This window comes from Citrus sinensis, chromosome 7 (genome assembly GCF_022201045.2).
Source record: "Citrus sinensis cultivar Valencia sweet orange chromosome 7, DVS_A1.0, whole genome shotgun sequence".
Taxonomy (NCBI): Eukaryota; Viridiplantae; Streptophyta; class Magnoliopsida; order Sapindales; family Rutaceae; genus Citrus; species Citrus sinensis.
In genome coordinates, this window is record NC_068562.1 from 10,922,590 (window position 1) to 10,942,786 (window position 20,197).

A 20,197-nucleotide genomic window follows, 5' to 3' on the forward strand; every position below is an offset into this window, starting at 1 on the left:
ACGTTTTACTTGGTGTATGGTTCGTTCTTCTCGTACAGGTACACTTTCGTTTGATCCTGAAATTGAGAAGACAGCTCGCCAGCTGAGACAGCAGACTAAGCGAGCTAAGCAACGATCCTCGTCGCCTTTGCTTTTTGAAACAGATACGGTGCCTAATTTAGTTGAATCATCTAGCAATTCGGAAGAACAAGTGATGGATAGACCTGCACCTATAGAAAGAACTCTTAGAGAGTTAGCTGAACTAGACTTGAATCAGCAACCACTCTGCATTCAATATGTAGATTTGGAGGTAAATTTTGAATTAAAGTCAGGTCTTATTCATTTATTACCCAAGTTTCATGGTTTTGCAGGTGAAGATCCTCATAAACATCTCAAGGAGTTTCATGTTGTGTGCTCAAGTATGAGGCCACAAGGCGTGACTGAAGAGCAGATTAAGCTGCGTGCTTTTCCGTTCTCTGTAGATGGGCTAGCTAAAGATTGGTTGTACTACTTGCCTCCTGGATCGATTACAACGTGGAATGGTTTGAAGAAGCAGTTCCTCGAGAAGTACTTTCCTGCTTCAAGAGCTGCCAACATCAGAAAAGATATTTGTGGGATCAGACAACTTCCTGGGGAGACTTTGTATGAGTATTGGGAGCGATTCAAACAATTGTGTGCCAGTTGTCCTCAGCATCAGATTTCTGATCAACTTCTTATTCAATATTTTTACGAAGGACTATCATTGATGGATAGGAGTATGATAGATGCTGCTAGTGGAGGTGTGTTGGTGAACAAGACTCCTACTCAAGCAAGGGAGTTGATATCAAATATGGCTGCCAATGCACAACAATTTGGCAGCAGACAAGATGCCACCTTAAGGAATGTGAATGAGGTAAATATTTCTTCTGTTGAACAACGTTTAGATAAACTCACTTCTCTTGTGGAAAAGTTTGTTGTAGGTAATGTGCAACAGGTGAAGACTTGTGGTATTTGTTACAATATGGGTCATTCAACCGATATGTGTCCTACACTTCAAGAAGAACCCGTTGAACAAGCCAATGCAGTTGGAGGATTTCTAAGCATGCCTCAAAGGAGATATGATCCTTATGCACAAACATACAATCCAGGATGGAAGGATCATCCCAACTTTAGCTATGGAGTTAGGACATCAGGATTCCCACAACAGTATCCACCAAGACAACCAACACCTCCACAGTCAACCTCCAAGTCAGGTATATCTCTTGAAGAAATTGTTAAATCACTTGGGACTAACACTCAACAATTTCAGCAGGCAACTACAGCAAGTATTCAGAACTTGGAGAACCAAATGAGTCAATTGGCGACTACAGTGAGCCGTCTAGAGTCTCAAGTATTAGGGAGATTGCCTTCACAATCTGAGGTGAATCCAAAGCAAAACGTTAGTGCTGTCATCGTTAGAAGTGGGACGGAGTTGCAAGAGCCTAGTAAGAAAGTGACAAAGCATGTAGAGGATGAGCTTGAGAAGAATGAATTGATGCCTAAATCTCAAGATGCACAACCCACCAGAGCGAAACCCCTACCTATTGTGATACCTCCTCCTTTTCCAAGCCGGTTTACTAAATCCAAGAAGGAGGAACAAGAGAAAGACATCCTTGAGACATTTCGCAAGGTTGAGGTAAATATTCCTTTATTAGATGCTATAAAACAAATACCTCGATATGCTAAAGTCCTTAAGGAACTGTGCACCTCCAAAAGAAAATTAAGAGGAGATGAAAAAGTTCACATGGGGGAGAATGTTTCAGCAGTTCTCCAAAAGAAACTACCTCCTAAGTGCAAGGATCCAGGTATGTTTACTATCCCTTGTAAAATTGGTAGTGTTAGAGTTGAAAAGGCTTTGTTAGATCTAGGAGCTTCTATTAATGTCATGCCTCGTTCCATTTATTCATCTTTGAATATTGGTCCATTAAAAGAAACTGGTGTGATAATTCAACTAGCTGATAGGTCTAATGCATATCCTGATGGGGTATTAGAAGATGTCTTAGTACAAGTTAATGAGTTGGTTTTTCCTGCTGATTTTTATGTACTTGATATGGAAGATGATAACTCCTCTAATTCTATCCCAATTTTGCTAGGAAGACCTTTTCTTAAGACTGCTAGGACTAAAATGGATATACATAAAGGGACTCTCACTATGGAGTTTGATGGAGAGGTTATAGAATTCAATATGAATGATGCCATGAAATATCCTAGTGAGGAACATTCGGTATTTTCTGTGGATGTTATTAACCCTATAGCGCAGGAAATTTTTTACAAGGAAAAGACAAAGACATTTCATGATAGAATGATTTTGAGAAAGGAGTTCTCTGTTGGTCAAAAAGTTCTTCTTTTTCATTCTAAGCTTAAACTTTTTCCGGGTAAATTACGTTCTTGTTGGGTTGGACCTTTTATTGTTACTAATGTTTTTCCTCATGGTGCAGTTGAGATTTGGAGCCCGACCTCTGACAAAGTTTTTAAGGTTAATGGTCATCGCTTAAAACCTTTTTATGAAGGTTTTTCGGTGAATATTGTGGAGGATGTGGCTCTCGAGAGTCCCAATTATGGAGATTGATGCATAAATGTGTCTAGCCAAAGACATAAAACAAAGGCGCTTTTTTGGGAGGCAACCCAAATGATTTGTTTGTTTTGGTTTTTGTTATATCTTCTTTTAATTTTGATTCAAAAAAAAAATTTTTGCTTATTTTGGTCAGAAGAAAATTTTTGATAAGGCGTGCCCACGTCTTAGCTAATAAGTACTTCTGTAATTTTTAAAGTAACATAGTTTTAAGGCGTGCCCACGTACTTAATAGAAAAGTACTTCTGAAATTTAATGTGTTTGCTTATTTTGGTCAGAAGAAAATTTTTTATAAGGCGTGCCCACGTACTTATTAGAAAAGTACTTCTGAAATTTTTAGTGTCTCAAAGTGATTCATCACTAAAAACAAAAAAAAGAAAAAAAAAAAAAAAAAAAAAAAAACGAAAATCACTGTTCACTATTCACTGTTCACAAAATCCCTAATTTTCCAGAACTTGTTTTCTTCTCCAGCCGCTTGCAGCACACTAGCAGCAAACCAGCCCGCCGGAAAACGCACCATCCCGTGAGCGCAGCACCAGCATCCCGTGTCTCGCAGCCCAGCAGCGCGCAACGAAGTCCCACCAGCGAAAGCAGCCGCGCGCAACACAGCAAGCCCCAGCCATCACCATCATGCGAAATCAGCAGCAACCGTGCGCGCAACACATCCCGCGAAGCAGTAGCAGTAACGCCCCGCAACACAGATCCTCAGCTCCAGCCCGCGCGCACAGCGCAAATCAATCCAGCAATCACCCTCATGAAGCAGCAGCAGCAACGCCTCGCAACAAGCGGCACCAGCGCGCGCACCAGCAATCCCCCAGCACGCAGATCCAGCGTCACCAGTTCGCAGCATCAGTCCCATCCGCGCGCAACTGAACCAGCAGCCGTGTACCCGTAAGCTCCAGTCGAGCAGCAATAGTCCACAACCAGCCTACGACCTGCATTCCAGCCGCGTGAATCGAAATCTGTGACAAGATGGAGCAGAATTTGGCCGCATACTTCAAGAGTGTGGGATTTATCCCACCATTCCCGCCAAGCCCATAGACGTTATGAGGATCAAAGCTCACAATTCAGGGAAGTTTTTGCCTTTAATTTTTTTATCCTTACGCTTTAATTTTTATGTGAGCTTTGATTATCTTACATTGGGGACAATGTAAGTTCTTGGTGTGGGGGAGGGATTTTTACATTATTGATGCCTGGAATTATTATTTTCACTCTACTCATCCTTAAATGATTTTTTTTAGTTAGTATGCTTCATATATTATTAATTTCTTTTCCTTTCTCTTTCACTACTCGTTTCCCATCTATCTCAAATTATTTACTTCTATTTTCTTTTCTCTATCATACTCTTTCATCACTCACATTTTATCTTTCATTTTTTTTACTACATACATCTTTCTCGCTTATTATCCTTTTTACCTTTCCTTTTATATCTCATTCATACCTTCATCTCATTCTACACCACTATTGATGATTGATTCATTTGAAGAGTGTACATGATTTGATGGCAAATTTACCAACTTTGTGAGGATTTGAGCCTATGAGCAACCACTTTGCTCTAATTATTTTTGTTATGTGAATATCAATCCTAGTTTGTTTATTCTAGAACTTGCTTTATTATGCATGTTGAAGCCACATTACGGGATTTTATGCATTAAAATGATAAGGGCAAACCATTTACCATTTTTCTATTCTCGCATTTTCCTTTTTCTTTACCCGAAGACCTTTATTTGCTACCTTTGTTTGAGCCTTAACCATTACCCATCTAATTCTCTCCGTCTACTTAACCATTTTTCTTCTTTTTGAGCCTCAATTTAAGGAGATTTTTGGACTCATTGTATGGATATATTTTGTTGCTTTTTTCTACCTTGTATTAAAGTTTCTCAATTAGATCAACAAGCATTATGCTTGAATTCAATTGTGCAAGGTTCGTTTCTTTTGTTTGATTCGAAAAAAAAAACAAACAAAAAAAAAGAAAAAGAAAAAAAAAGAGAAAAAAAAGAAAAGGAAAAAGAAAAAAAAAAGAAAAAAGAAAAGGAAAAAGAAAAAAAAATCGAAAAAAAAAATGTTTACATTCTTGGTGACTTGAGTAGAAATAAGCATTTTGATATCATAAGTTCATTCAATGAGTTCATTCTTCTCGTTTTGATCTCTTTTTCTTTCGTAAACCTTTCTTTTTCATTTAACCCCATTACAACCCTTTTAAGACCCTTAGATTTTTGCATTTTATTCATGTTTTGTGGATTGAGATGTGATATATAAGCAAGCTTATGGTAATAGCATTCTTTGATTTGATTTGAGTGCATAAATGACACCCTAAACACTTTGAGTGCATGGAGTGAAGTCAATGAGAGGGTTATTAAATCTTGTTGCACTTGAATTTTGAATGGATCTTCTTGGTGGTTGAATGTTCTTATTCTATCTTATGAGATTCTATGCTTTAAAAATCCTTGTCTCTCGAATGTTGATCGACTTAATTTCTTGAGGTATGCTTGCTTAAAATTGTTTTTGGATGAGTTGAGATGAGAATTTAGTGGAGATTTGAGATTAGTCTTGAGTTATATGCTTGAGGACAAGCATCATCTTGGTGTGGGGGAATTTGTTAGAGTGCAATTTATGCACTAGTTTTGCATTATTTACTTCCCTTAATATCAATGTTTTGCACTTAATAATAGTGATTTACTTGTGTTTTACTTTTGTAGGTGCAATTCTATTGATTGATGATAAAATTGAGCTATAGGATGATGTTTAAGGATGATTGTTCTCTTGGAGAAATTATGAGCGTCAGAAGAACTTTGTTGATAAGGCGTGGGCGCGTGCTGTCAACTGCGGACCTGCAGTTTTTAGTTTAACGTGTTTTGTATTTTTGGTTATTTTTGTAATTACGAATTTAATATTTCAGATATTAGGATTTTATTTTAAATAGAATTCTAAAAGAGAAGAGAGAGAGAGTATTTAAGGGAGGAATCTATTGTGAAACCGGGGGGATTTTTTGGATTGGAGAAAAAGAAAGAAACCCTAGATTTAATTTTTCTCTCCTCTCTATGAAGAACTAAACCTATTTTTCTGGTTGAAGGATAATGAAGCTTTGATTCATCACTACTGTGAGATCTTTCTTGTGCTTTAATTGTTTTATTGCTTTTTGGGTATTTGTTTATTCTCTGAATTAGTTTCATGATTATGTTTGTTAATTAGGTAATTGGCCACTATTTAATTATCAACTTAATCTATTGTCAATTAAAGGATTCATCGTATGAAGAATTTAATGCTTGTGACAAATAACATAGCAGAGAGTTGTGTTGTGAGAATAAACAATCTAATTTAAATGAATCATCATATGTGTTGATTAGGATTTGGGTCTCTCTGGTTTTTCAGGCTGTCAATTGATTAAATTCTATGATCGTATCTAGGGTTGTCTATTGATTAGGGAAATAACCAACGGTCGTACCTTGGTTATCGACTAGTTAAGGAGAGATTGGCTATTAGAGGGTCTCAGTAGCTATAACCGGTCTATTCATGAGTAATAATAATCTATATTTGAATCAATGATCAGTAGTCGAATCAAGCTGAGTTAATTCCTTCAACCAGAGCTTTCTCTAATTTGAATTACAACTTTAATTTGCATTCTTGTTATTTTAATTTGATTTTTATTATTGTCAACAATTCCCCCATTTTATGTTTTACGTTTCGAAAGGATTTAATTAATTACCGATCTCTGTGGACACGACCCTGCTCAATCACTATACACAATTTATTTAGAGTAGGAATTTATTTTTGTTGGCTTCGACACCCATCACGCACAGTGACACCACTAAGCTATGGCATGTACGACTGGGACATGCTGGAGAGAAGTCTTTGCAAACTCTGATGAGGCATGGACTCTTAAAAGGTACCAAAACCTATAAATTAAGTTTCTGTGAGCATTGTGTAGTAGGCAAGAAAACAAGGGTCAAGTTTGGTACAGCTAATCACGATACTCGTGAGATCCTTGAATATGTTCATAGTGATGTATGGGGACCAACCAAGACTGCATCAATTAGTGGAAGCCATTATTTTGTTATATTTGTTGATGATTTCTCTAGACGTGTGTGGGTGTACACCATGCGAGCAAAGGATGAGGTTCTAGAGATTTTCGTGAAATGGAAGAAATTGGTGGAGACTCAAACTGGCAGAAAGATCAAAGTATTACGATCTGATAATGGGGGTGAATATACTTCTGATCCATTCTTGCAAGTATGCCAGAACGAAGGTATTAAAAGACATTTCACGGTGAGACATACTCCGCAACAGAACGATGTGGCTGAGCGTATGAATCGTACTTTACTGGAGAAGGTACGGTGTATGTTATCTAATGCTGGTTTAGATAAAAAGTTTTGGGCTGAAGCTGTGAGCTACGCAAGTCACTTGGTAAACCGGTTGCCTTCTGCTGCAATTGGAGGTAAAACCCCTATGGAAATGTGGTCTGGAAAGTATGCACAAGACTATGATTCCCTTCGTATATTCGGGTGTCCAGCTTATTATCATGTCAAAGATGATAAACTGGATCCTCGTGCTAGAAAAGCTATTTTTGTGGGATTCAAAGATGGAGTAAAGGGCTTCAAGCTTTGGGATCTCGAAGACAAAAAGTTTGTGTGTAGCAGAGATGTTACATTTGATGAAGTTTCAATGATGAAAGCTTCAAGTTCTCAGCAGGTGGAGAACAAGACCAAAGAGGTATTGCAGCGGGTGGAGTTTGATGCAACTTCATATGTACCAGTTAGTTCTACATCAATGAATAGTTCAACTATGGAGGTGACATCTAGAGTTGAAGAAGATCTTGTTTTTTCTGATGTCCCACAAAATGAAGAAACAATTGATGATGTAGATAATGATGATTTTATAGCAACAAGGAGGCCAAGAAGAGAGATAAAGAAACCCGGATGCTTACTAAAGATATGGTGGTAGCCTATGCACTTCCAGTTATTAATGATGACATCCCCAACACTTTCGGTGAAGCATTACGCAGCAGTAAAAGTGATCAGCGGAAGTTAGCCATGGAGGAAGAGATGAAATCTCTCCATCAAAACCAGACTTGGGAACTTGTAAAGTTATCACAGGGGAAAAGGGCTATTGGCAATAAATGGGTCTACACCAAAAAGCAAGGATCTCCGAATCAAACAACTCCTCGATACAAGGCAAGACTCGTGGCAAAAGGTTTTGCTCAAAAGAAAGGTATTGACTACAATGAAGTTTTCTCTCTAGTTGTAAAACATACTTCCATTCATATCCTACTTGCCTTAGTTGCAGAATATGAGTTAGAGTTGGCTCAATTGGATGTTAAGACGACGTTCTTACATGGAGATTTGGAGGAGGAAATCTATATGATTCAGCCTTGTGGTTTCAGAGTTGCTGGAAAGGAGAATCATGTGTGTAGGTTGATTAAAACTTTGTACGGACTGAAGCAATCACCAAGGCAGTGGTACAAAAGATTTGATCAATTTATACAAGGGCAGAAATTCACCAGAAGTGAACACGATCATTGTGTTTACTTTAGAAGACTATCAGATGGAGCTTTCATCTATTTGTTACTTTATGTCGATGATATGCTTATAGCTTCGAAGAATAGAGATGAGATCGAAAGATTAAAGAAGCAGCTGGCTTCTGAGTTTGAGATAAAAGACTTGGGTGATGCACAGAGAATACTTGGGATGGAGATTCGTAGAGACAAGAAGAATGGGAGCGTATGGTTGACTCAAAAGTCTTATTTGAAGAAAGTGCTAGAAAGATTCGGTATGGATGACAAAACTAAACCGGTATGTACACCTCTAGCTCCTCATTTCAAATTAAGCTCTTCTTCATGTCCTAGATCTCAAGAAGAGCGCGATTACATGGCTCGTGTTCCATATGCTAGTGATGTGGGTAGTCTTATGTATGCTATGGTATGCACAAGGCCCGATATATCTCAAGCAGTGAGCATGGTTAGTAGATACATGCACAATCCTGGTAAAAATCAATGGCTTGCGGTAAAGTGGATTCTCCGATATCTGTATGGGACAGTTGATGTTAGGTTATTGTTCAAGAAGGATTGTGGTCAACAATGTGTTGGGTATTGTGATTCTAATTTCGCTGGAGACCTTGACAAGCGAAGATCAACAACGGGCTACGTATTCACATTGGGTGGAGGTCCAGTTAGCTGGAGGTCGATTTTACAATCGACAATTGCTCTGTCCACTATGGAAGCAGAGTATATGGCAGCAACTGAAGCTGGAAAAGAAGCTATCTGGTTGAAAGGCTTGTTAGGTGATTTGGGAGTAATCCAGGAGAACATTGCGGTCTTCTGTGATAATCAAAGTGCGATATTCCTTGCGAAGAATCAAACATATCACGCTCGGACGAAGCACATAAATGTGAAATATCATTATGTGAGAGATATTATCGAGAGCGGTGTTGTGTTGTTGAGAAAGATCGATACCAAAGATAATCCATTAGATATGTTGACGAATGTAGTTTCTAGAGTGTAGTTTCAACATTGCTTGAAATTAATTCAAATCCTTCGATTGTGTTAAGATATGTTCTTCGGAAATTTTAAACTACGGTTGGCTTGATCCCAAATTTTGGGTACGTAGGCAGTCATAGAGATGCAGCCACTTTGGGGATGTTGATTGGTTGGTAGTCGGCTCAGATTGGACAAATCTTCGCCGAGGTGGAGAATTGTTGAAAAGTCAAAAGAGTTTGGTTGGAAAAGAAAAGTGAGCCACATGCATTGGTTTTATTTTTCAAAGTCGGCACGAAATTGCAAGCTGTATTTGGCATTTGACAATCCTGCACCAAATGAAGAAAAATACAAAAGTTAGCAAAATTTGTCAAATTGACAGAGATGGAGATTGACAAATTGCGGAGGGATTAGGTGGAATAGTGCATGCTTGAAGCCTATAAATTGAAGTCATTTCTTCATTCTAAATCATCCCAAAATTGTTAAACTTATAAGTTTCTAAACTTTTGAGAGAAGTGAGAGAAGTGTGTCTGGGGAATTTATCTTTCCTGCAGAGTGTGAGAGTACTGGGTATATTTGGGTTTTTGGGAAGTGAGATTCATTACTCAAATATTGTACTCTATTAATTATTAAATCAACAATTATTCTTCTTGCCTCCGTGGATGTAGGTTTAATTACCGAACCACGTAAATTCTTGTGTCCTTTATTTTTCAGTAATTATTTGGTGCGCTTGATTCCGCATTCCGCGCACAACAGAATCCTCCTTAATAGACGAAATATTCTTATTATGCCAATGTTAATTGAATCAATGTTATTAGCTGTGAATTCGAAATTTTTGGTATTTTCTATTTCTTTGGTTGATATGATGGGTTAGTCATTTGTTTCATTGGCTCCAACGGTGGCAGATTCTGAGAAGAGATCTTGATAATCATTTCTGAACTAGTGAAAATTTAAGTTGTCTATTTATAAAATGATGGGTCTAACTGTCCATTTTGAAAAAAAATTAGTGGTTTCAAGTGTTATTTTTTCAAAAATTTTATAATATGTTTAGTTCGGGACAATTTTAAATTAAAATAGTGATTCCCGTGTGCTCTCACACGTATGGAAAGAACAAAACGTACGTCTTTAATCTAGTAACAGTCCTGATCATCAGCAGTCTCTTAGCAAGAGGATTGTGTACAGGAGTAGAGATTACGTAAAAATAAATATAATCACTCAGCATAATTTAGAGATTTCTCATATTTTTGTTTTACTAGATTCTTGTTATATATGCATAATATAATGATCTTTAATTTGACTTATTATAATTTTGATTGATGAAAATTTGGGGGAGTTCTACCAAGTAAATTAAGAGTGTCACAGGTAATCTCTCTCTCTCTCTCTCTCTCTCTATATATATATATATATTCTTTCGTCAGCCTTGGGGATACAAGGGAAAATTGTTGGACAAAAGAAATTAGAAAAGTACGTAGTGGAGTACGTAATAAACCTTATCCTTCAAGCAGAGGGGTCCTCGGACATTATATCTGAAAACGGGGGCATTGTTTATTTCAGACCAAAACCTTAGGGCACGCGTGAAGAATTAAATATTATAATTTGAATTTGAGAATAAAAAATCATCTAGAATTCTAGATGTTAAAATCTGGGCTCGTATGGAAGCCACGCATATGACTCCAAATTTTGAGTTGCATTGAATCGTTCATATGGGAATCTGGAGTGCACTAATGAATACTAAATTTGTCGATTTTGCCGAATTGCTTTGTAAATGGATGCAATTTAGAACAGAAAACAGAGATCAATTAAAAAGCTACCCTCCCCCCTTTGCTAACATTTGTTCCGCTATTTTCAAGTTTTGGAGGATGACTCTTTGGTTTGTTTTGGGAATTGTTTTCCTTACTTGGTTCTCCGATAAGTTTATAATATCTTATTTCATTTTTTATGTCAATACAATAATAGAACAAATATATTGCGTTAAATGGCAAATCTGATCTTTTAAATAAACAAATCGAAACCAATCTAAATTCAATTCCATTTGTTCATTAATTTTATAAAACAAATTAAATGGATCAAAATTTTAATTCATTTGTTAAATGAATCAAATTTAAGTAAGTCAAATTTTGACCCAATTAGTATGACTAGTCTCGAATTCGCTTTTTCACTCCTATATCCATACCGATAGTCCTATCGAGATTTTTAAAATGCCAGGTCCCATATCCTGCCCACTGGTGGGGCCCAGTTATTAACCTTAATTCTTAAAAGCCAGGGCAACTAGCTCAATATCCTTTAAATAAGGCAATATCCTCCATGGTGAGAGTGCTGATACATAAGTACTGATGCGTAGAGGTAAAAGTCTTTGCGCTCATTTGGAATTAAAGTTGGACATCTATATTTTAAAAATTATAGCACTAAAGTATTTAGTAGATTTAATTATAGTAGTTTGAAAATTAAGTTAATTTAATTTTATACTTATATAATAAAAATTATACTATATTTTTACTAATTTTATCAAAATTATTATTTAAAAATTGTATTTATTATATACTATTAACTTTTATTTTAAAATTATAGTTTTTTTTTCCTCAACAACTGTATTTTAAGAGTTATAGTATCTCAACACTAAAAAAGGACTTAGAAAAATTGCTTGGAGAAGGAAAAGGAATATTTGTAAGTTGGGTGAAGTTTCCGAGATAATGGAAAATCTAATCCCGATTGAAAAACACAAATTTCTTAGCTTATTACTTTCAGATGCATTCAAGCTTTTTTATCATCATGTCCCATATCGAAGAAACCAATATCGATTTATTAGTTGGAAAAGAAACATCTATTTGACAACAGTGAAAGCAAATGACAACGCAAGTAACACGACTAGGCAAGTTCAAGCTTTTGATGACATCAAAAACGTCGGAAGCATGGAAGAAAAACATCTTGAGTTGCTTGATTCTCCCATTGCAGCTCTCCCCACCAACTTTCCTCTCCTCTAATAACAATTTTATGCCCCTTTGCGCTGTTGAAATCGAGTGGAAGTTTCTTAAGCTCCGGGCAGTTACTTACCTTGATTTCCTTGAGATGTAGGAAGGGCAAGGCATTCGGATATATGCTTTTCAATTTTGGCAGAGTTTTCAATATCAGAAGCTCCAGTCTTGCAAATGGATTTAGATTTCTCATCATCTCTGGAACTTCTCCGGAATATTGTCCGCTTATTTCTTCAATTTCGGGGCAACGTAGGATGTCAATCGTCAAGAGGTTTGGAGCAAGACCAAGCCATGACAAGTTCCTCAGCTTATTGCAATCTGATACGACAACGTAGTAAAGGCTGTGGAATTGGAAACCATGAACTTGACTAACACACACATTTTGTTGTATATTCCCTATTTCAATTTTCAACTCTTCCAATTTTTCACAATTTCTGAAACCGAGTGACTCGAGATTCTTGATATTTGCTAAAGGTAAAACATTCAGCGACCTTGAATCTTCCAACAGTTCTAGCCGTAAATGTAGAATGTAGCTCTGTATTCTGTGGGAGCTTAAAAATTTTGAGAGTGCGTGGGAACTTGTCAAGTTGATGCCCAAAACATTTAAGTTCTCCATAAGAAGCACTTCCTCCATCAGAACTTCACAATTTTCAACTTCTTCGAAATAATGGCAGTCGACGATTCTCAAAATATACAACATTGAGAAATTAGATATTAGATGCCGGGGAATTCTGCAGAGGCTTTTTGTGTAGTCCAAATTCAGACATTTAAGATTTACCAACGCCTTTAACTCTTCCGGCAACTCTTTAATGTTCGTCAACGATAGATTAAGATGTTGCAGTGAAACCAATCTTGAAATTCCTGACGGTAATTGCTTTAAACTCTGATTGTTAGACAAATTTAAAACCTTGAGAGAAGGCATAAACTGGAAGAAACCATCCGTGATCACCTTTAAATTATTGTTATTAAGAAACAGAGTTATCAAGGAAGGACATGAAGGAATCTTTGACAGACTCTGAACTTGATTTTCCATCAATGACATTCTCCTGATCACTTGCCATTTTCCAGTTTCTGGTGCTTCGGTTAATCTAGCACCTGCTTGAACAAAAAAACTCTCTTTCTCCTTTTCAACTTCAGAAGCTATCCACAAAGCCATATCACGGATCACATCATGTAATTTTACATTATCATCATTGACTTCTTCTAACAAACATGCTCGAAGAAGATCACCTATTATAGTGTATCCTCTATCGTATTCATCGAAAAATCCTTCGCCAATCCAACAATCTATCAAATCTATTTTACTGATGTCACAGTCTTCGGGAAATAAACAGCAGTACAAGAAGCATGATTTAATCTTTCCATTTGGTAAATTATCGTAACTGAACTTTAAAAGAGGATAAACTTCGTCCATACCTGGAAATTCAGAGGCAGATCTTCTTAACACCTGAATTGCGTCCTTCCATTCTTGAGGTGTTTTCTTGAAAGCCATGGCTCGCCCAATGGTAATGAGAGCAAGTGGAAGGCCATCGCATTCTTTGGCCACGATTTCAGCTAGCTCGGGAATTTGCAAGTGACTCTCAAGTGTTTCCCTCCCAACCTTCATTTGGAACAATTCCCAAGCTTCCTTGTGTTCTAAGCACTTCACTTTAAAAATCCTATGAGCTTCCATAAGCCCACAACCCCCAGCAGAACGAGTCGTAAACACTATTTTGGATGAACCATTTGTATTCATAGGAGGGATACCTAGTTTCTCCAGGTCAACGCGATTCCAAATATCATCCAACAATAATACAAACTTCTTCCGACTCAAAATTTTGAAAATGTCAGCAGCTTTTATTTCAAGCCTTTTATTCTTCCATGACTGGTCATACAGACCTATTTTCCTTGCAATATTTTCCTGAAGCCTGTCAATTTGTAGGTCTCTAGATAGAACAACCCAGATAACAAAATCAAAGCCGTTCGGGGTGTTGGAAAACTTGTTATTGATCCTGGTCAGCAGGGTAGTTTTTCCAACTTCCCCCATGCCATACAGACCAATAATTCCGACATGCTCTTCTCCAAGGCATCTCCAAACTTCATCAAATGTCGATTCCAGGCCTAGTGTTTGCGGAATAGGCCTTTCTTCAACTGTGGGTTCTGGTATCCTCTCAGCCACCACTTCAAAAAAAATTTCACCCTTCAAAGTAGCCACAACTTGCAAATATTTGGCCACTTTTTTTCCGAACTTGTAGTTTGATTGGCAGTTCTTGGAACAGAAGCCTCCAATGTTAAGCAAGCTGACCAAGATTACCAAAAGGAAAGTCATCAACGGTCAAGTCAACAAAGGGTTTATCACTCCACACAGCTTGCTCACGTCAAAGCTATTTGTCAAGGAATATCTCCAGCACGATTTTTACACTTGAATGCCAATATCATGTAGGAATATTTCATTCCTATTTTATAAAGATATTGTGCAATAGTTTAGGAAGTTACTTATTTTTCCTTTAATATTATTAAGCCTTTCAACGGCTACTTTGTCTTTATTTTGTATAAATAACTCTGTAAATTTCATTAAAATTACAGAACAAGAATTATACTCTTCATAGAATTTCTTTCATGGTATCAGAGCCAGCCATGAGTACTAGCAATATAACCTCTTCATCCTTTATCAAAGAGCCAAGTCTAAATATTCAGTCTTTTCATCAATGCTCAAGTCTTGTGTCCATTAAACTAGACAACACGAACTTCTTGTTGTGGCGCTCACAGGTTCTCCCTTTGGTCAGAAGCCTCGGCATTCTGCACCATATTACAGATGCTGAGAGACCCGCAAAAGAAATATTATTGTCTGATGGGGAAAAGGCTGGCAACGAAGATTTCACCATGTGGACCAACAATGATGGGCTGTTAACATCTTGGTTGTTAAGCCTGATGACAGAAGAAGTGATGAGTGGAATCGTTGGAGTAGAAAATGCTCAACAAATTTGGTCATCTTTGGAGGATCAATTACTTCCGATGACTAAGGAAAAAGAGGTACATCTCATGGACAGATTGGCAACATTAAAAAAGGGATCTCTATCAGTTGAAGAGTATGTGCGCAAATACAAGCATATTTGTGATTGTTTGGCTACAATAAATAAACCAGTGAATGACTTAGATAAAGTCTTTGGTCTTGCAAGAGGTCTTGGCTACAGGTATCAAGACTTCAAACTTGCTCAACTTTCAAAACCACCTTATCCCTCATTTAAGCAGTTTGTCATGGCCCTCGAAAATCATGAACAAACTCTTATTAATTTTGAAGAAGAAAAGAAGAATACAATTAATCTGGCTCAAGCCTTTTTTAGCCAACGAGGCAAGGGAAAAGGTCGTGGAAATGGAGGTTTCTTTAACTCAAAAGGTCGTGGTTTTACAGCAGCAGGAGGACAAAATTTGGCTGATTCAAGTGGTCAAAAAATCAACTACAATGGTGGAAAAAGTTGGAATAATAATGCAAGTCAGTCATGGCAAAAATCAAACAATAATCCAAGTCAACAAGGGCAACAATCATGGCAAGGAAATTCGGGACAACAGTGGCAGCAACCTCAGCAAAATAATTCTGGACAGCCTTGGCAGAAAATTCAGAATCAATCCAAACAACAAGCTGAGGAAGTCAATGAAGAAACTGTCATATGTCAAATTTGTCATTTACCGAAACATACAGCCATTGAATGTCGACGTAGGTATGACTACTCACATCTTACTGAGGAAATTCCACAAGCCTTAGCTGCAATGAACCTGGATGCAAATGATGCCAAATTATATGATGACTCAGGAGCAACTACCCATATGGTCAATGATCCAGGTAAAATTTCTGAACTTAAACCTTATGAAGGGAATGATGCCATTGTTGTTGGAAATGGCGATTGTCTTAATATTTCACATATAGGAAACACCTCCATAGACAATGGCATTAGTAAACTATATTTAAAAAAATGTGCTTGTGGTTCCAGGCTTGAAAAAGAATTTACTTTCGGTAGGGCAGCTCACACATGATAATTCATGCATTATTGAGTTTTCATCAAACAAGTTTGTTGTTAAGGATTATCAGGGAAACATCTTGGCAAAGGGAACTAAGACAAAAGGGCTTTATGCTTTAGATGAAGGACATCATGCAGCCCTATACTTATCTGAAGGCAGGAAAGCACCTTACAACATATGGCATCAAAGAATGGGACACCCCCAAATCAAGTCCATTAAGTTTTTGAATAAAAACAAACTTATTGATGTTTCAAATTGGATTACGAAAGATTATGTATGTTCCAGTTGTCAAATGGGAAAGAACTGCAAACTTCCTTTTAATTTTTCCAATAAAATTTCCAGCGTTCCTTTGCATAAAATTCATTGCGACTTGTGGGGTCTTGCTCCTATTTCTTCTGTTCAAAATTTTAGATATTATGCTGTCTTTGTTGATGACTGCACACGTTATACATGGCTATACCCTTTGAAAAATAAATCAGATTTATTTGATGTTTTTATCAAGTTTCAGAAACAGGTTGAAAATCGATTCGACAAGAGGATAAAAATATTTCAAAGTGATGGAGGAGGTGAATTCATATCAAATGAATTTCAAAGTCATCTCAGTCAATGTGGAATACAGCATCAATTGTCATGTCCTGCAACTCCTGAACAAAACGGTGTTGCCGAAAGGAAACACCGACATATTGTAGAAACATGTTTGACAATGCTCTTTCATGCAAATATGCCATTACAATATTGGGTTGATGCTTTTTCTACTGCTGTTTATGTTATTAATAAGCTACCTTCGTCCACTTTAAATATGAAGACTCCCTTTTACAAACTTTTTGGTATAAATTTTGATTACAGAGGGCTTAGAAGTTTTGGGTGTCGATGTTTTCCATATCTACGTATTTATAGGAAAAATAAATTCTCACCAAAAACATACTCTTGTGTGTTTATTGGATACAGCCCTTCACATAAGGGGTATTGATGTTTGTATCCACCAACAAACAAGGTGTATATCTCACATCATGTAATTTTTTATGAGAATTTGTTTCCCTTTAAAACTAGTAGTCTGCCAAGTTTACCTATACAGGTCAGCCAAGAAATTGTTACATTTCCTGATGTTGAGAGGTGGACTAAAAAGGAGAAAGCAACAAACAAGCCATATCATACACATCGTTGCCATGATATACTTAGTTTAGATGAAAATAGCTCCCCATTTCAGCAAGCCCAGCATGAGTTTCACGTAAACCAACAACAAGTTGCTCATGCAAATCCAAACTCTATAGGTCTTCAAAACACAATGAACTCAAACATGCATGACTTGGACACAAGCCAACAAGTCCCACGTGAAATTCATGATATAGTCATCCACACAGATTCAGCCTCTACAGATAATCAAGCCAGCTTAAGCCCTAGCTCAGCATCATTTGAAGAATTTGATATCACTTCAACTGAGCAAGATTCAGAGAACAATATAGGAACTGGCAGCACTCATTTGGAGTTAGAAACTAATACTCCTCAGTCAACTAAAGGCATTGATATATTTGTAGATCTTCGTATTCCAAAAGAGCCGGAAACAAGCAACACTCATCAAATGATAACTAGACACAAGTTGCGTCATCACCCTGAGTTGGTTGATAAAATGGCTCTTACTACAACAATAGAGCCAAAACACTTCAAAACCGCCATTCGACAACCTCATTGGCGCACAGCTATGTTAGAAGAGCTTGATGCTCTCCATCAGAATAATACATGGAGTTTGGTACCAAGGCCAGTGAATACAAACATAGTGGGATCAAAATGGGTGTATCGAACTAAGTTTAAGGAAGATGGGTCCATAGACAAATACAAGGCGCGTCTTGTAGCACAAGGATACACACAAATTCCAGGTTTGGATTTCGAAGAAACCTTTAGTCCTGTGATTAAACCTACCACAATTCGGTTAATTTTTTCTCTTGCTGTAACATTAAATTGGACCATGAGACAACTTGATGTTAAAAATGCTTTTTTACATGGTTTTTTAAAAGAACCTATTTTTATGGAACAACCTCCTGGTTTCTCTAATCCTTTATATCCTGATTATGTGTGTAAGCTTAACAAGTCCTTGTATGGTCTTAAACAAGCACCCCGTGCTTGGTTTGATAGGCTTTCTCATTATTTACTTCAATTGGGTTTCATATGCAGTAAAGCCGACTCTTCCTTATTTATATTTCATAATAATGACTCATTAATCCTAATGCTAATTTATGTTGATGATATAGTGGTGACAGGCAACAATACTTTTCTAATTGACCAACTTATTCATCAACTAAGCATTGAGTTTGCTTTAAAGGATTTGGGACAGCTCCATTTCTTCTTAGGACTTGAGATTCGGTATTTCTCTGGAGGTATTTATGTTTCTCAAACCAAATACACCAAAGACTTACTGACCAAAGCAAAGATGCTAGAAAGCACTAGTTTGTCAACTCCTATGGCCATCAAAGAACAAGCCAACCCCATTGATCACAAGCCCGTCAATGCAACCGAATATAGACGATTAGTTGGAGGGCTCCAATATCTCACTCTAACAAGGCCGGACATCGTTCACGCAGTCAATAAGGTATGTCAACATTTTCAAACACCCACTGAGGCTAATTTACGTGCTGTTAAACGTATTCTCAGGTACTTAAAAGGGAGCTTGGATTATGGGATCAGATTTCTCCAACAAAGCTCTCTTAATATTACTGCCTTTTGTGATGCTGATTGGGGAGGCTGTCCAGACACTCGGAGAAGTACCACGGGATATTGTGTCTATATGGGTGCAAATTGCATCTCATGGTCTTCAAAACGACAGCCAACTGTCTCTAGATCCAGTGTTGAAGTTGAGTACCGAGCCCTTGCTTCTAGAGCAGCAGAACTCACATGGATCACATACCTGTACCGAGAAATTGGCATTCCTCTTGCTCAACCTCCACAACTTTTAAGTGATCATTTAAGTGCCTTGCATATGACTATTAACCCAGTCTTTCATGCTCGCTCGAAGCATATTGAATTAGATTATCACTTTACTAAGGCTTTGTCAAAAGCCATGTTCCGCGATTTTAGATACAAGCTTGGCGTTCATCAAATGTCACTTGCCAGCTTGAGGGGGGATGTTAAGCAAGCTGACCAAGATTACCAAAAGGAAAGTCATCAACGGTCAAGTCAACAAAGGGTTTATCACTCCACACAGCTTGCTCACGTCAAAGCTATTTGTCAAGGAATATCTCCAGCACGATTTTTACACTTGAATGCCAATATCATGTAGGAATATTTCATTCCTATTTTATAAAGATATTGTGCAATAGTTTAGGAAGTTACTTATTTTTCCTTTAATATTATTAAGCCTTTCAACGGCTACTTTGTCTTTATTTTGTATAAATAACTCTGTAAATTTCATTAAAATTACAGAACAAGAATTATACTCTTCATAGAATTTCTTTCATCCAAGACATAATTTCTCAATTTCCTGAGCGTTGTCTGATATCAATTCAGCTACTTCAAGCTCTACGGTTTGCACCCTCGAAAGCCATCCCTGCACTTGGTTCGTCCGTCTCATGTGTCTTTGTTCAGCAATGATAACCCTCCTTAATACATCGTTCCTTGTTTCAAGCAACTTTTGCAATTCAGTCTGCAAGGTGAGAATATTATCTTTAAGATCATTTATGTGTGCTGCTTTTCTAGCAGTGAAATCTGCGCAATGAGAGAAAAGGGCATCACAGGAGATTGAGAAAGAGCAAATGTTGCCCATATTTTGTAAAAGATTTCAATGAAGATATATGTAAAGAGTGAATGGAAGGAACTACATGCTAGCTTATGAAGTGGTTGATTAAACAGCTCTAGCTCTAGCCAAGGAAGAAAAAGTTTCTGAGGCTACAATTTTATGCATAAATTGGCAACAATGTAGCAAAGGAGTACTTTTTTCTATTATAGTTTTTGGGTTAATTATATTAGCTTTTTTTAAATTAGTTTATTTTTGTTTTTTTTAATTTGTCTGAAGCCTTAATTTTACCCTTTTTTTAGACATTTTCAAAATTGGATTTAGATTCAATGCTTACTTGAGTTTTGTATTAACTTTTTAAGAATATGCATAAGCAATTAGTAGCTATTGGATAAAAATATATATGTAGTTAGATTGTAACCCTACATTGCTATAAAAATATGGATAGCTGAAGATTATGAAAAGAT

General features: G+C 37.0%; 1 protein-coding gene and 1 non-coding gene across 2 annotated transcripts; both read right to left on the bottom strand.

Moving 5' to 3' along the window:
* Nucleotides 1-571: 571 nt before the first annotated feature.
* On the bottom strand, nt 572-678 carry LOC127898973 (small nucleolar RNA R71). The gene has a single exon (XR_008050741.1). It is a non-coding gene; the product is annotated as a small nucleolar RNA R71 (small nucleolar RNA).
* An 11,252-nt stretch (nt 679-11,930) lies between these two features.
* LOC102629499 (disease resistance protein SUMM2-like) lies at nt 11,931-19,568 on the bottom strand. Its single transcript, XM_052431269.1, has 2 exons — nt 19,460-19,568; nt 11,931-14,278 (listed from the first exon to the last, which is right to left on the bottom strand). The coding sequence occupies exons 1-2, from the start codon at nt 19,566-19,568 to the stop codon at nt 11,931-11,933; spliced, it is 2,457 nt and encodes an 818-aa protein (XP_052287229.1).
* Nucleotides 19,569-20,197: the final 629 nt, after the last annotated feature.